General features: G+C 40.2%; 2 protein-coding genes across 3 annotated transcripts in view; one reads left to right on the top strand and one right to left on the bottom strand.

Annotated features, from left to right (window-relative positions):
• Positions 1-3,780, top strand: part of eya2 (EYA transcriptional coactivator and phosphatase 2) — a 29,257-nt gene extending 25,477 nt beyond the window's left edge. Inside the window, exons 12-16 of one of the 2 annotated variants that reach the window (XM_028575898.1) lie at positions 730-890; positions 1,707-1,821; positions 1,919-2,040; positions 2,154-2,254; positions 2,621-3,780. In XM_028575898.1, coding sequence (XP_028431699.1) covers positions 730-890; positions 1,707-1,821; positions 1,919-2,040; positions 2,154-2,254; positions 2,621-2,701 — 580 coding nt within the window. In that variant the 3' untranslated portion in view covers positions 2,702-3,780. Of the gene's footprint in view, positions 1-729; positions 891-1,706; positions 1,822-1,888; positions 2,041-2,153; positions 2,255-2,620 lie in introns of both variants that reach the window. The other variant, XM_028575897.1, reaches the window with a different exon arrangement.
• A 2,841-nt stretch (positions 3,781-6,621) lies between these two features.
• tgm5l (transglutaminase 5, like) lies at positions 6,622-12,616 on the bottom strand. The gene is made up of 13 exons (XM_028576853.1): positions 12,436-12,616; positions 12,085-12,318; positions 11,377-11,495; positions 10,113-10,241; positions 9,554-9,731; positions 9,228-9,363; positions 9,001-9,104; positions 8,633-8,872; positions 8,453-8,515; positions 8,155-8,364; positions 7,899-8,056; positions 7,467-7,600; positions 6,622-6,991 (listed from the first exon to the last, which is right to left on the bottom strand). The coding sequence occupies exons 1-13, from the start codon at positions 12,614-12,616 to the stop codon at positions 6,838-6,840; spliced, it is 2,040 nt and encodes a 679-aa protein (XP_028432654.1). The 3' UTR covers positions 6,622-6,837.
• Positions 12,617-13,676: the final 1,060 nt, after the last annotated feature.

Here is a 13,676-nt window from a genome sequence, read left to right as displayed (position 1 = left end):
GAACCAGACTTGCTCTCTGGGTTTTAGTGCACAGGAGGAAAAAAAGCATAGAGATGAGACAAAGAGTTTGTGCGCATCTGTGTGTGTTCATGCATGCAAGCATATGCATGTCTTTTATTTTCCCCACTTCCACAGCCATATAATATGTCACAGGATTATCCAACGCTTTCATTTCTCATCAAAATATCTCTTTATCATTCCCTCTGTCTCCCTCAGTCCAGACATTTTATTGCAAAAACTTGTTGAAGCACTTTAGGATACTTTTAGGAGTGATTTGAGAAAGAGCCAGACTTTACCAAAGTACTTTTTTGAAGTATTAATTTTATTGAACTTGGCCATTTTCATTCTCAAAGATGATTTTATATTTATCCTAGCCGTGCTGAATGTATATACTTCATGACAAAGCTTTTTCATTCATGGGCTGAAACTCGCTGTCTTGGGTTTTCAATTTTACAGGGTTTCTTGTCCCTGAAATTTTTGTGGTTGCACTGTTCAATGTGCTCCTTACATTTGATGAATGGTTTAAGCACTGCCTTCGTGTTCATAACCTGAATAACTTGACTCAATTCATAGAGCTAGAAACTGTATCCATGATTATAGTTGTACCAGTTCCTAGAGCATCCCCCCTGAAACTCTGAAGATTAGTGCTACTATAAGATGCTCTGGAAAAGTGCAGTTTGTGTCTTTATGATCTATACCCTGACTGTTTCCTGTATTGTGATCCTGCAGCACTTACAACTTTGGGTCAGACGGCTTCCAGAGCCCAGCGGGGGCAGGCTCTTTGTGCCTGGGGTCCGGGGTTCACGGAGGGGTGGACTGGATGAGGAAACTGGCTTTTCGATACCGCAGAGTCAAGGAGATCTACAACACATACAAGAATAATGTTGGTGGTAAGCTGTGCTGCCATTTTATTTAACAATGCTGTGTAGGCAACCTAGATATTTAGATTAGTGATTTTCTCTGAGGTTTAATATGGTTATATGTGGTTTTCTACCAACACCATTAGAACAAATAATGACAGACATTAAGTAACAGTACAATAACAGCCTGATTAATATCACTATAGACAAATACATATTTATTACCTACTGCTAGTCCACAAGCTAGAATTCAATTTGAACACAGCTCAGCTTCAGACCACAGTAATTTGCCTGGGTTTTCTCTTTTTTGTTGCTGGCATCAAGTTATACAAGCTTCCTGCTTCAGAAAAGTACATTTTGTATTTCTGAAGCTTAAACTTGTATATCAACCAAAGCTCTACTAGTGATGAAAGTAAGCATACAGTATGATGATAAACACCTGCTCTTTCCAAGAGGAACCTTTGTAAAAAAAGAAATAGGGTTCATTATTACCTATTACATTAATTGGATCATGATGTGATAAAAAAGCTGAAAGGAAGGACACAGATTTGTTTGTCAACTAGCATAATGAGTCAGAAGTTCTTGTTCTACGTGGACCCTTGTGCGCTGCCGATTACAGCTGGCTGCTTTGCCTCTGCTGGAAAACATAAGTCTGAGGTTTTGGCTAGAGGATGTTGTGTGAGAATCATCCAACCAAAGACTACAAACAGTCCTGCTGTCAAAATAAGGTTTTGCAACGTCTCAGTTAATTAGATTTCTTTATGCATCGGAGCTATACGAGTTGATGTCCTCCCTATTTTGTTCCAAAGACTGACCATCAAGCTTCTGCTTCTCCCCGATGGGCAGGTTTGCTGGGCAGCCCCAAGCGAGAGGAGTGGTTACAGCTGAGGAGAGAAATGGAGGTCCTGACTGACCTATGGCTGACTCAAGCACTCAAATCTCTGGCTCTCATCAACTCCAGGTCAGTTCATGCTGCCATGGCTTGATTAGGTCGATGTGTCATTTAAAGTGTTATAACTCAGCCGTAGTATAAATGTGTCTATCCTGTCCTGTTCCAGGCCTAACTGTGTAAATGTGTTGGTAACCACCACCCAGCTCATCCCAGCCCTCTCCAAGGTGTTACTGTACGGACTGGGCTCAGCTTTCCCCATAGAAAACATATACAGTGCCACCAAGACAGGTGAGGACAATTTAGGGAGAAAATGAGAATACTTATTAATCAAAAATCCAGGTCTTTCTTCAAGAGACTATTTTATTATTTTAAACAGATTCTGATTTCCCCTCTTTTCAAAGGCAAAGAGAGCTGCTTTGAGCGTGTCTCTCAGAGGTTTGGTCGGAGAGCAGTTTATGTGGTGATAGGAGATGGAGCCGAAGAAGAGTCTGTGGCCAAAAAGGTATAACTCTTTTTTTTTTTTTTTTTTTTTTTTATGCCTGTGTCTGCTGAAAAATGGGCCTCAACTAATCAGTTAGGACACACTCGATTTCTGCAGCTTCTGTATCTAAGTTTGTGTTGTTTTTGTCTAATCTTTGCATTGAGATGTCTTTGCCAGATGGATTTGGCAGTTCAGCTAATATTTTTTTGCATTAAGCTTTTGTACAATATAGGCCAACATGTTATTCACATGTACTTTGTCACATACTATAATCCCCCTCCAAGCCACAGTCCATAATTCACATCTGCACTGCATCTGCAGGAGCCAGAGTATGCCTGCCTCACATTAAATCTGCATATAATTTAGATTTTATTTTTGTTTTCTCAGAAGAACATGCCGTTCTGGAGGGTGTCCTGTCGGGCCGATCTAGAGGCTCTGAGCCATGCACTGGAGCTGGACTACCTCTAGAGGGCGCCAGCTGTCACGCTCTGCTCTTCCACCCAAATCATGAGAAGCTCCTGAACTCCTGAGTGCCGCTAGTAGGTGAAGCTGCCCCGAGAGACTGATTCAGAGTCAGTATTGCTATTTCAAAGTTTGGCAAAAGGCATTTGATCCCTAATGAGCACCTAGGTGGACAATTTCGCTTTAAAGCCAAAGGAACTGTGAGGATTTCGAAGCGAAAGCTGTAGTGTATCTATGACATAAACATGAGGCCGACAGTGCTGGACCAAAATAAAAGACCAAAGACACATAAGGGACCAAAGCTTCATAACTAACCCCAGGGAACTATGGTTAATACTGCAAATACTTTTTTACTCTTTCCTTTTTTTTAAATTCAGTTCATCTCAACTTTATGAAAGGTGTCCCACTTTTGTACACAAAAAAAGTGATGCACTAAATGCAAACATCCTGTTTATTAAACACAGTAAGTATGTCTGCATGGATGAAAAGATGAGATTGTTTGTTCGGCTGTGTGTGTTTTTTATTTGTTGTGAGACTAAACCCATTTTCCACTGACCAACACTATTTTAAAGATAACATTAGAAACAAGACTTCAAGTTATGATGTTACGTGGGATACATTTTGCCTTCATTATCATTTTATAACTGATTTATTCATGTCGGCTAGATAAATGTCAGATATTCTCCTCATAGGTAGAGGCTATTGAAAATAGTTTGATTGTATTTTACCATTTAAATGTGAGCTATTTATTATTGGTTACATTTTAAAACACAATGAGGTATAAACAGTTTGGGAGCTCGACATAAAAATATCCCCTTCAAAGACTAAACATATGCTTTTGTAAAAATGTTTCGATAAGATGTTGTCTTGAAGATGCTGTAATATGTAGGCTGGTGCTTGAATCCTTACTTTTGATTATGGGTTGTATATGTTGTCATGTTTTAACACTCCTTCTTTTCTGTCCTTGTTTAATTTCCTAATAACCTGTTTGTAATATAGATGAACTGGTATGGTTGTGCATGTGCCGATTACACCGCCTGTCAGCTTAGCTATGATTTGTATATAATGCTTTATTGTCGATTTGTTTTGACAGACGGTTAAAATAGATGAATAAAAATAAATTAATTGCATTGTTGGGAAAGGTGAGTTGAGTTTCATTTTATTCCACAGAGTTACTCAACCCAGAGGATGTTGAATGATCCTTGTGTAGGCGTTTTTCCATTACATGGTACCTGCTCGACTCGCCTCGACTCGCTGTGCATCCGTTTTCCATTGCAGATTTTAGTATCGCCTCAGCGTGGCTGGTCGTCATAGCGACTGCCGTGGGCGTGGCTTAGTAGCTGGCTTTTCCCATTGACATATCCCCGCATATCCCCGACTCATTTCCTGGTTCTCCGTCTCCGTAAACAACATGATATCAAAGAGATAGTTAACGTTTACTGCTCCAGATTTCCCACGTGGTCACATATACAGTGGTGTGAAAAAGTGTTTGCCCCCTTCCTCATTTCCTGTTCCTTTGCATGTTTGTCACACTTAAGTGTTTCGGAACATCAAACCAATTTAAACAAAAGTCAAGGACAACACAAGTAAACACAAAATGCAATTTGTAAATGAAGGTGTTTATTATTAAAGGAGAAAAAAAATCCAAACCATCATGGCCCTGTGTGAAAAAGTGATTGCCCCCCTTGTTAAAACATACTATAACTGTGGTTGTCCACACCTGAGTTCAATTTCTCTAGCCACACCCAGGCCTGATTATTGCCACACCTGTTCACAATCAAGGCATCACTTAAATAGGAGCTGCTTGACACAGTAAGGTCCACCAGAAGATCCTTAAAAGCTACACATCATGCCGAGACCCAAAGAAATTCAGGAACAATTGAGAAAGAAAGTAATTGAGATCTATCAGTCTGGAAAGGGTTATAAAGCCATTTCCAAAGCTTTGGGAATCCAGCGAACCACAGTGAGAGCCATTATCCACAAATGGCGAAGACATGGAACAGTGGTGAACCTTCCCAGGAGTGGCCGGCCGCCCAAAATTACCCCAAGAGCGCAGCGACGACTCATCAAGAGGTCACAAAAGACCCCACAACAACGTCCAAAGAACTGCAGGCCTCACTTGCCTCAGTTAAGGTCAGCGTTCATGCCTCCACCATCAGGAAAAGACTGGGCAAAAATGGCCTGCATGGCAGAGTTCCAAGGAGAAAACCACTGCTGAGCAAAAAAGAACATCAAAGCTCGTCTCAATTTCTCCAGAACACATCTTGATGATCCCCAAGACTTTTGGGACAACATTCTGTGGACCGATGAGACAAAAGTGGAACTCTTTGGAAGGTGTGTGTCCAAGTATATCTGGCGTAGAAGGAACACTGCATTTCATAAAAAGAACATTATACCAACTGTAAAATATGGTGGTGGCAGTGTGATGGTCTGGGGCTGTTTTTTGCTGCTTCAGGACCTGGAAGACTTGCCGTGATAAAAGGAACTATGAATTCTGCTGTCTACCAGGAGATCCTGAAGGAGAATGTCCGACCATCTGTTCGTGTACTCAAGCTGAAACGAACTTGGGTTCTGCAGCAGGACAATGATCCTAAACACACCAGCAAGTCCACCACCGAATGGCTGAAGAAAAACAAAATGAAGACCTTGGAGTGGCCTAGCCAAAGTCCTGACCTGAATCCTATTGAGATGTTGTGGTATGACCTTAAAAAGGCCGTTCATGCTCGAAAACCCTCTAATGTAACTGAATTAGGACAATTCTGCAAAGATGAGTGGGCCAAAATTCCTCCAGGACGCTGTAAAAGCCTTATTGCACGTTATCGCAAATGCTTGGTTGCAGTTGTTGCTGCTAAGGGTGGCCCAACCAGTTATTAGGTTTAGGGGGCAATCACTTTTTCACACAGGGCCATGATGGTTTGGATTTGTTTTCACCTTTAATGATAAACACCTTCATTTACAAATTGCATTTTGTGTTTACTTGTGTTGTCCTTGACTATTGTTTAAATTGGTTTGATGTTCCGAAACACTTAAGTGTGACAAACATGCAAAGGAACAGGAAATGAGGAAGGGGGCAAACACTTTTTCACACCACTGTATATATGACTCTAGAGTCGCTACTCGCTTTGTTTCTCTCACATATATATGATTCTAGAGTCGCTACTCGCTGCGGAGATAATCGCCGTCACTCTCTCACTTCTCCCTCGCTCACTAGCTCCCCACACACACACATACGGCGACTCGACACACACACATCACACATGCACACACCAGCGCACCAGTATAACCATCAGGCCACTTGTATGCTACGGGGAAAGCTCTGCGTGGAGCCTCCGGCAGCAAAAAAACACCGCTGGCTAAACTATTTCAAAATGCCTGTCGCTAGCAATGCAGTGATCAGTGACGTTTCTTTCCGACCAGTCAGCAGCCTGCAGGGTTTCACGTCACCTTCTCAGCTCGCTTGGAACCTCGACTGAGGAGGTACTAAAAAAAGTACCTGTTAGCAGGTACCAGGTAGGCCTACTTCTTTTCGTAATGGAAAACCAAAAAAGGCGAGTAGAGTCGAAGCGAGTCAAGCAGGTACCATGTAATGGAAAAGCACCATAAATGGCATGTAATCATCAAGAGGTTTGAGAAGCATTTCATTCAGACTGAACCACAGTGGCCTTTTCTGAGGAAAGGTCTCCCTCTTCAGGGCAAACCAGAAATTGCAGTGACATAAATCTACATACATGCTGGATATTAGACAGAAGAAGATGTGACATACAGTAGATATAAACACGTTTTATTTGATTGTTCAAACAAAGCAAAAAGCATCCATGTTAAAATGTTTGTAGAAAAGTGTTAATTTTCATGGCTTGAACACATAAATAGCAAAATAAATATCAATTTAAAATAAATATTATTTACATTCACATTTATATCATGCAAAGCAATGTAAAAACATAAGGGCTGACAATATCTTCATCGTCAATCTTTATGTTTCTTTCTGCCACATGGTTGTCATCTTCTGGCTTCAATTTGGTGACTTAGTTTTTACTTAAGCAAAACATAAATAAAAAAAGACACTGATAAACGGTGACATCACAAATTTAAGTATCCTGCCCAAAGTTGACAACTAAGGAAAAGAAATACCAAAACAGGATCTAAGCTCTGAGGACGGACAACATCTTGAAGCCTCTGATAGTGGAGTTGATGTTTGTGAGTGACAGGCTGGCCTGCAGCATCTTTGTTCCCACACTGCTGGGGATGAAGGTAATGAGCTGCTCTATTCGACCTCCTGGACGCAGCGGGAGCATCCTGCAGAAAGAAATGGAAAAGATATAAAAGAGTTCAGGAAATGCTTAAGTATAACTATTATCGCGAATGTCTGGCTCCAATTTTGTTACTTTTGACAGCTAAGCTACAATTATTACCGTGAGAATGTCTAAACTGTCTAAGCATACATTGTAAGATTATATTTTGTCCATAGCTAATCAGAGACTCTTTAATAACCCTCCAGAGCCTGTACTGTAAATCATGATCTGCACACAGCAGTGGAACATTATTCTAGCCACGCCTACCTGAACACAAACATAAGCAGAACAATACAACTCTAACAAGCCTACATTCCTTCAACAAAGACAGACTGTCATGTACTACACAGTGACACTCCTATATTTAAGCATTGCTCAGCTCATTCAATTTGCAGCCATTCATGATGTGCATAAACCACTAAGGAACATTCAACATTCAACATGTATATAAACAAATGAAGACAAGAACTTATTCTTACCTGAAGTGAACCTTGCCCTGAGTCAGCCCGGCCCCAGCTACGGTCAGTACTCCACTGACCGGCTGAGAAAATGGGTTGGTGAAGATCACTGTGGCAGTCTGCTCTTTGTTCACAATCAAGTCTTTATCTGCAATCTGAAAGAGAAAAAAATTGTGTTGGTGAACCCTGATAATTCCCTTAAATTAGCCCTCAAATAAATTATAAGTGAGTCATTGATAATTCTGTATGTTTTGTGTGGAAGCTGTGTGATGCCTCAATGAGTGAAATTATCAAACCAAAGATTTTTTTTATTGCTGCTGCACCATCATATCAGAGAGGTAAAGATTCTAGATACCTTGCAAATAATGTTATACATTATCCCTTTTGTTTAGCATTACATATTTGGGGTCTTTTTTGCTAAAATTCTAAAAAAGTTATGCATGTTTGAAGTACCTGTATGGTGAGCTGTGCGCTGGTAATATTGAACTCCTCTGAGGCCAGGACCCGCTCCTGACTGGCCATGTCCTCCAGGACTACTGCGAGGTTTATCAGGTCATCTCCCACCACACACTGATACTGGTCTGGGAGGATCTGCTGCTGAATAACCTTGGCTGGAAAACCAGAGGGAGAAAGTCAAGAAACAGAAATGTAAACCACAACAGGCTTTCAGAAGTGAACATTTGAGTCTGTGGGTGAAAAGTGGATTTACCTTCCATGGGGGCCAGTTGTAAGACACCGTGGGTTTCCCAGAAGGTGTCTGTGGGGCTGTTGTTGTATTTTTTAGCCTGGGCGTTGAGATGCAACCTCATCTTCTTGGCAACCTTCTGCTTGTTGATGACTTTCACTGTGAAGCGGACAGGCCGCCCAGCAACAGGAGCATTATCCAGGGTCAGGAAGACTAACACCCCTTTGGTTGAGCCTGTGAAAAAGACATGAAGAAAGTCAGTGCATGAGATGACGTGAGATTAAACTGATGAATGATTGATGTAATCAAAATTCTTAATTACCTCTTCTTAATGTCGAGTCCTCTGAACTTGTGGAACTTCTCAATGAAAGTGTTGAAGTCGGGCCTATATTGTAAAGATCGAAAGAAAAATGTGAGTATTTTTGCCCAAGATTTAATATTTTGCCACTTCTCTAAATTAGTTAAATAACCAAATGATTGAATTTCTGTTTTTGGCTCATACTTTTGATGGATTTGTAGTCTCCTGTGATGTTCTGGTGTCTGTGGAAACCAATAGTTTTGGTGCAGATGAGGGATCCCACTCTCTCTGTGTCTTTGCTGTAGCTGACCACCCGACCCTCGCTCATTACGATTGAGTGGACGTCGGCGTTCACCGCGGCATAGACAAAGGGGATGTCATAAAAAAGGTCGATGCGTCGATCTTTGATTGCTTTGACTGGGGCTGGGCCACAGCAGAACACTCCTGGGATACAAGAAGGAAGAAAGAAAGGTTATAGCAATGTTTATTGAAGACAACAAGTTCAATGTGTGTATATGGCAAAGAAATGGCAAAGAAAAGTGAAAGACAGAAAGTGAAAATTTCTCACACACCTCCACTCCTTTCCTGGGGGGTCGGGTCCAGAACCTGCCAGCCATCCATTCCAGATCCCAGATCCGGGCGAGTCATCCAGCACTCCACCCACACATGGAAGTTCCTGTATAAAGAGAGAGCCACAATAAAATATGACAAAGTTTTAACAGGCCCTTTTCTTTTGCTTCACAAAACTAATTAAATATCATTAATGTCTTAAAATGTATTTAATGTCATGAAAACTGACCATATGGTGTCTTTACTGAGGTTCAGCTTCTGCCCTGTTTCACTATAGTACTCCTCAATCACCAGGTTGGCATTGGTGTCATGAGCAGAGTTGAAGTTTGTGACGACACGGCAGGGAATGCCAAGAACCCTCATCACTGAAAGATGTCATTTAAAAAAAACAGACGTTGACACATGGAACAAATGATCCGGTATTTGAACAAGACTGATAAGACATCGAGCATGAGTACTGGTTATCGATGACAGTAAGTCATAATGTAGTAAAGAGCAAAAGTGCTTGACTTATTATTGTTTTGTGTGTGATTTGAATGATCATGATATAATCACCTGTGCACATGACAGCTGCAAACACCCAGCACTGTCCAAACTGGACTGGGCTGAAACCAGACGCAGCCCACTGTGTCAATATGTCCCCACTCCCAGTCCACAAGGAGGGATTAACTCCTTGTTTAAAGTCACCTGTCCATTTCCCTTTCAGCACACCACAGTCGTCTTCACTGTTGATCTGAACATAGAAGAGAAGAGAAATGTAATTTTCCATCTTTGCACTTCAGTTCCCAAACATCATAAAGCAAGCTGGGGCATCTCCTGAGATGATTCTGATTCACAGTGACGGTTTAATAACTACTTTGATCGCCTGTTTTACAGTTATAATTACAGGGTGATTGCATGTGACATTCAGGTTTCAAAACTTTGCATAAAGTGTGTGTCTATTTGCAGAACACAGCGTCCCCAGTTCAAGCCCCAACATGTTTTTAATAAGCGGAAGTGACGCTCAGGTTGTCATACAAAGTAAATAAAAACATTGGTGAAACAGAACACTGCTAGCTAGTGATGTATTCATATCTGGCAGGTGTGTTTATAATCTGAATCTGTTCCCACTCACCATGGCAGACACGACCCGGCTGATGTAGACAGGATTGCTTCGGTTCAGGTAGTCTATCCTTCCGTTCTTTTGGTGCTGAGGGCTGACTTGGAGCAGATCCAGGCACGCCTCCAGAACACCAGGCTCAAACTAAAGAGAAAGAAATTAGAGAATTTAATGAAGATTTTGCGACACTTTGGACCATATTCTAATAAATACATGCTTAATGTTTAATCCAACTCAAGGATTAAAAGTATATACTGCAAGTGGACACAAGCAAAGCAATACTTTACAATTAAATGTCCAAATTTTGTGATTTGTGATATTGGGCTTTATAAATCAAATTGACTTGACTTAAAATGCAATCCAATACAACAGCACTACAATAAATACTACATCAAGTTATTTCTTAATGGAAAACAACTGTCTCTGTTCGAAATTGCATACTAACGTACTATTCAAACTAAGTATCACGTGAAATGAAGTATGTAGTGTGCTCTAACTGCATAGTTTGTGGATTTTGTGTACTCTAGAAATGCCCGGATGTATACTACAATAGCAAGAATTTCTGAGTATGTAACGTGAGTTTACTGGACATATACTCAACTGCCCCAAAATGCTTTGTGTCTCTTCAGACTGTGCAATGGTGGACTGCGAGGCTGATGGTTCAAATAATCAATTCATTAATGGATAAAATAATTATGAATGATGGCAAGTGACATTAAGGTACAGTTAAGGTACGTGGGATCATATAGGCTATATGTACTGTATACAAATATTTAACACAAAAAAAATCTTAATTTTCTACACACCCGAGCCGCACTCCATGCAGACTGTGAGTGAATTTAATAATTTTATTTGCATTAAAATAAAACCTGAAAATATTCAATTGAGTGAAAGAGGTCATGTTGATTTACATTTGTGATTAACAATTTTCATTTAGGCCTATCGGTAGCTTGGACCAGTAACGTTGTGATCTCTTCAGTTATGTGATGCAGAGAAGACGTATTGCTTGAGTTTACTTGAGTGTGAACAGTCGGCTGGTTATGCCATACTTAAACATTAATTTAGTAGGCAGTACTGTATGCAGTACAACCATAGACTGTACAGTCTATGAGTACTACTCATTGAGTATGTAGTTCGCAATATGTTAGTATGCAATTTCAAACACAACCTAAGAAATTACCACAGAGTTGAGTCAGCACCTCAGCTGTAAACAATTTGATGATTTTTTTCTTTTTTGTATATTTGCCAAATTTCTGATCCACAGATATTGTTTTCATACCTGATCAAAAGACCATGGTCTTGACACAATGTTCATAGCTGTCCCTATAAACAGCAGCCCAGAGTCGTTCTGGATGTACTCTTCTCTCTGGTCCTCAAAAGGAATATACACAACATCCTCTGCAAGAAATAAACCTGACATTTAGTAAATCCTTACATAGTTACATTTTAAAACACATTGCTGTATACACCATAAATACTTTGAGACTTCAGCTCATTTTTACATTTTCCCACTATTTTGTACAGCTGTTGCCGGACAGCATTTGTCACACTGCACACCCCCCATTTTAGCCTACTATAGCAATTAGACTTCATTAAAAGTAACTAATAAATAAATAACAAACATAATTGTGAACTTATTCAGCAACACAAACCACATCTATAAGTAAATTTCTGCACTGAGTGGACTAAAGCCTATTTCAAGAAGAGTTTTGTCCCCACCGCCATCACAGTGCTGAACAAACTGTAATACCGCCACCACCACTTCAGTTGCTTTGTAGTTTTCACATTTGATTGTCTATGTGGGTGTCCTAATGTGATGTGTTTTTTTTTGTATATGTGTAACATGTTTTACATGAAAAGAAGCATGAAAAGAAGATGTGTGGAAATGATTATCCCTATAACGACAATAAAGACTATCTATTTCTCTTTTGGTTTGCAAAGATATTATAAGCTATCAAATCCTTTGGACTTCATAAAAGCTTCTCACCATGACACCAGGGATTGCAGAGCAGGATGAATTTGCCAAACGCACAGGTCTTTTGGCTGCCCTGAGTCAACACACACAGCTGAAATCCATAGCAGCCCACGGAGGCGGAGGCAGGAGAGGAGATGAATATGGAGGGGTTCTGGAGGTTCAGGCCCTCTGGGTCCATATAGGCTTTCCATTGGGAGGAAAGAACGTTCTTGGAGAATGTGACTGGCATTACCATATATAGGCGGCCTGAGGAGAGAAGAGAGAAAGACAATTAGGCAAAGGGATTTAAAATTGTGGTTCACTGTTTGTATACAACAGTCATTCATCCAAAAAAAATCTAATCTACATATAAATCCAGATTACCTAGCGTAACTTTGATCGTCAGAGAGTCAGTCTTGGGGTTAAAGGCTTGGCCCTTCAGTTGTAGACTGACTCTAAATGGGGCTCCTCTTCGCACCACCAGGGCTTTGGAGCTGCTGAAGCCCTGTGTCCTGTGTCTCTCCAGGTTTTCAGATTTTTCCAGGTTGACATTTTGTATTTTCATGTCTGCAAATGAAGAAAAATAATAAAATAAAGAAATTGCTACAGAAAAATGCATTCAACAGTCAGATGACACGAAGAATTGAAAGATCATGAACAAAAAAAGGCAGGCTACAACAGTTAAATGACAAAACAGCTAAATGCGCAGAGCAAAAAATGAGCTTGCCTTTCTGAAGACAGATCTCACCTTCCATTTGTTAGTGTCTCTTTCTCAATGCAATGCTGTGTGTCCCTGCTGTCATCCTCTACCGCTATATAAACCTTTGCCCCACCCTCTGAAAGCATTTCACACGTGGTAGTGCAAAAGTAAACTGGTTTGCCACCATTGTTACTAAGGCCCTTAAGTCATGTACCTAAACATACACCACAAAATAGGACACCCCTCCTTTTTAACAGTTTCGTTTGTAAAGTAAGATTTACGTGAGTAATCAGACACTCCCAGTTTAAGAAGAGAAAGCTGGACAGGATTAAGTTTGTGAATTTGTTGGGCGTAAACTCTTGTAATATGCTGCAGTTTTGTACCGTTGAGCCTGTACCCCCATATGACAAATATCACTTGAATTTGAACACTTACTTTGAAAGCAAAATGTGAATTTTTTTTACAGTATGTCATCAGGGTGAGGTGCTTCCCATGAATCCCCAAAGGGCAAAAACAATGAAGAGTGCCTTTTTTACTCTACGTCCTGGGTTAACGTTACATTTTTACTTTTTCCTGTACAGTGTGTTTTGCTTGGTTTACATGGCTTCAATCATTCTTAATTTACTCATTTCAGTTTTTAATCTTTTCATTTATCAGGTGTTCTTTTGCACACTTTGAGTCTGCTTATTTCTAAACTGATTTAAAATAATTTGATAATCATTCATTGTATGTAGATGTAGTGAGTTGTCCTGATTAGCTTGTGTCATGTCACTCATGAACTACTTTACCTCTGTGTGTATCATTCAAGAAATGGTCATTGCCAGAAAATGTATTAATATTGATTGGTTATTTTCTGTGATTGGCATTTAAAGAATGTCTGTTGACTATCACTTTTTTACTGTACTAGTTATTTGACTTTCTATAG

Source organism: Perca flavescens, chromosome 4, assembly GCF_004354835.1.
Source record: "Perca flavescens isolate YP-PL-M2 chromosome 4, PFLA_1.0, whole genome shotgun sequence".
Lineage (NCBI taxonomy): Eukaryota > Metazoa > Chordata > Actinopteri > Perciformes > Percidae > Perca > Perca flavescens.
Note: the sequence above shows the minus strand (reverse complement) of the source record. Positions and strands in the feature narration are given on the sequence as shown.